Source organism: Poecilia reticulata, unplaced genomic scaffold (genome assembly GCF_000633615.1).
Source record: "Poecilia reticulata strain Guanapo unplaced genomic scaffold, Guppy_female_1.0+MT scaffold_276, whole genome shotgun sequence".
NCBI lineage: Eukaryota > Metazoa > Chordata > Actinopteri > Cyprinodontiformes > Poeciliidae > Poecilia > Poecilia reticulata.
Window position 1 is genome coordinate 104,952 of NW_007615055.1, and position 1,489 is coordinate 106,440.

Consider the following 1,489-nt stretch of genomic DNA (forward strand, 5'->3'; position numbering starts at 1 on the left):
AACCCTTCACACTCGTTCACATGCCTGCATTSGCCGCCCGTCAGGCGGAAGCCATCCTCACACACACACCTGTAGCTGCCGGCGGTGTTGATGCAGCCGCGGCTGTCGCAGGCCTGGGAGAGGCACTCGTTCACGTCGGAGCAGTTCCGCTGGTTTTCWCTCAGTCTGAAGCCACTGGCACATCTGCAGGAAACGCCGGCCTCGCCCATCACACAGCTGTGCTCGCAGGTATCGGGTCGGCACAGGTCCGACATCCTGCAGGAGAACCCGTCCTCTTCCAGCTCCCAACCTTCTCTGCAGGAGCAGCGAACAGCTCCTCTGTGCTGCCGGCACTCCTGTGCACAGCCTCCGTTGTTCTCCTGACAGTTCTGGGTYTCYGGYGWGCAGAACGGCCCGGGAGGGCTCCAGGCGTAGGCGCCGTCCAGCTTCATGCACCGAGAGGAAGTCGTCTCGTGGCCACCGCAAAAGACTCCGGCCCGCGTCCCGTACGGAAGCAGCTTCAGCTCCGTTTTTAGAGGCTGTCTTAAAAAGATGGACTCATAGACGATCCTTCCAGGCCCCTGCAGAACCAGAGGGGGACACATCCCCTGGAAGTAAAACTTACAGGCATAAGAAGCTTCTTTTCTACAACCTTCTGGGGTCCATTTCAGCTGATCCTGGTCTGAGAAGGTGTAAGCCACCCTCACACAACTCTCTGTGACGCATGTGTCAGGAGGCTCTTGTTCCCAGTTGGAATACTGGGAATCTTCATTCCCAGAGACCCATTTGAACCCTCGGAGCGGCCTGTCGGGGAGAACGCAGTCCTTCTTCATCAGCGTCAAGCCGATCCAGACCTTTAACACCTGGCCAGGAYGTTGTTTTTCAACCAGCGAGAGAAGAGAGCGCAGATCCTCCTCCTCCTCTCTGTCTCTGAGAGTCATCAGGTACCCGCCGTCTTCCTGGCAGATGTCCTGGGCCTTGTGAAAGCCAACGGGCTCCATGTTCAGGACGAAGCAGGCTTTGGGGGAGCACAGCATCTCCTGTTTGGCTCCTGATGAYCCCTCCAAGCTGCTGATGAGCGGCAGGAGGAAGATCAGCAACATGGCTGCTGTGCAGAGCARCAAAGCAGGATCTGTGCAGAGCTTTCAGGGAGAGTGGAGACCGGTCAGCAGCGGTCCAGTCATGGCTGAAGGAGAACTGATGTGAGCTGTTGGTGCTCCAGCATCCTGTTTGGGAACTGAAGACGGAAGTGTTGTTCAGCAGCAGAAACCGGGCCGGTTCCGTCCTGCAGCAGAAAACAATGAGAGGCAGGGTTCTGTTATGACTGCTCCTCCAGATGTCTCCGGCTCCAGAGGCTGGAAGCAGACCCCTGTTATTGTGCCGCCTCACAATGCAGAGGCCAGAGCTTCAGGGCGCTGGGAATTCACCTTTGACCTTTATCATTGTTGTGCTGCAAGAAATCAGCTGAGCAACATTTATAATGTACAATGAAGCCAACAATGGTCCTGGT

General features: G+C 56.6%; 1 protein-coding gene across 1 annotated transcript in view; it reads right to left on the minus strand.

The window, feature by feature from the left end:
- The window catches only part of cd93 (CD93 molecule), a 2,504-nt gene extending 1,035 nt beyond the window's left edge, over positions 1 to 1,469 (minus strand). Inside the window, exon 1 of the mRNA XM_008402969.2 lies at positions 4 to 1,469. Coding sequence (XP_008401191.1) covers positions 4 to 1,082 — 1,079 coding nt within the window. The 5' untranslated portion in view covers positions 1,083 to 1,469. The remainder of the gene's footprint in view (positions 1 to 3) is intronic.
- Between the last annotated feature and the right edge of the window lie 20 nt (positions 1,470 to 1,489).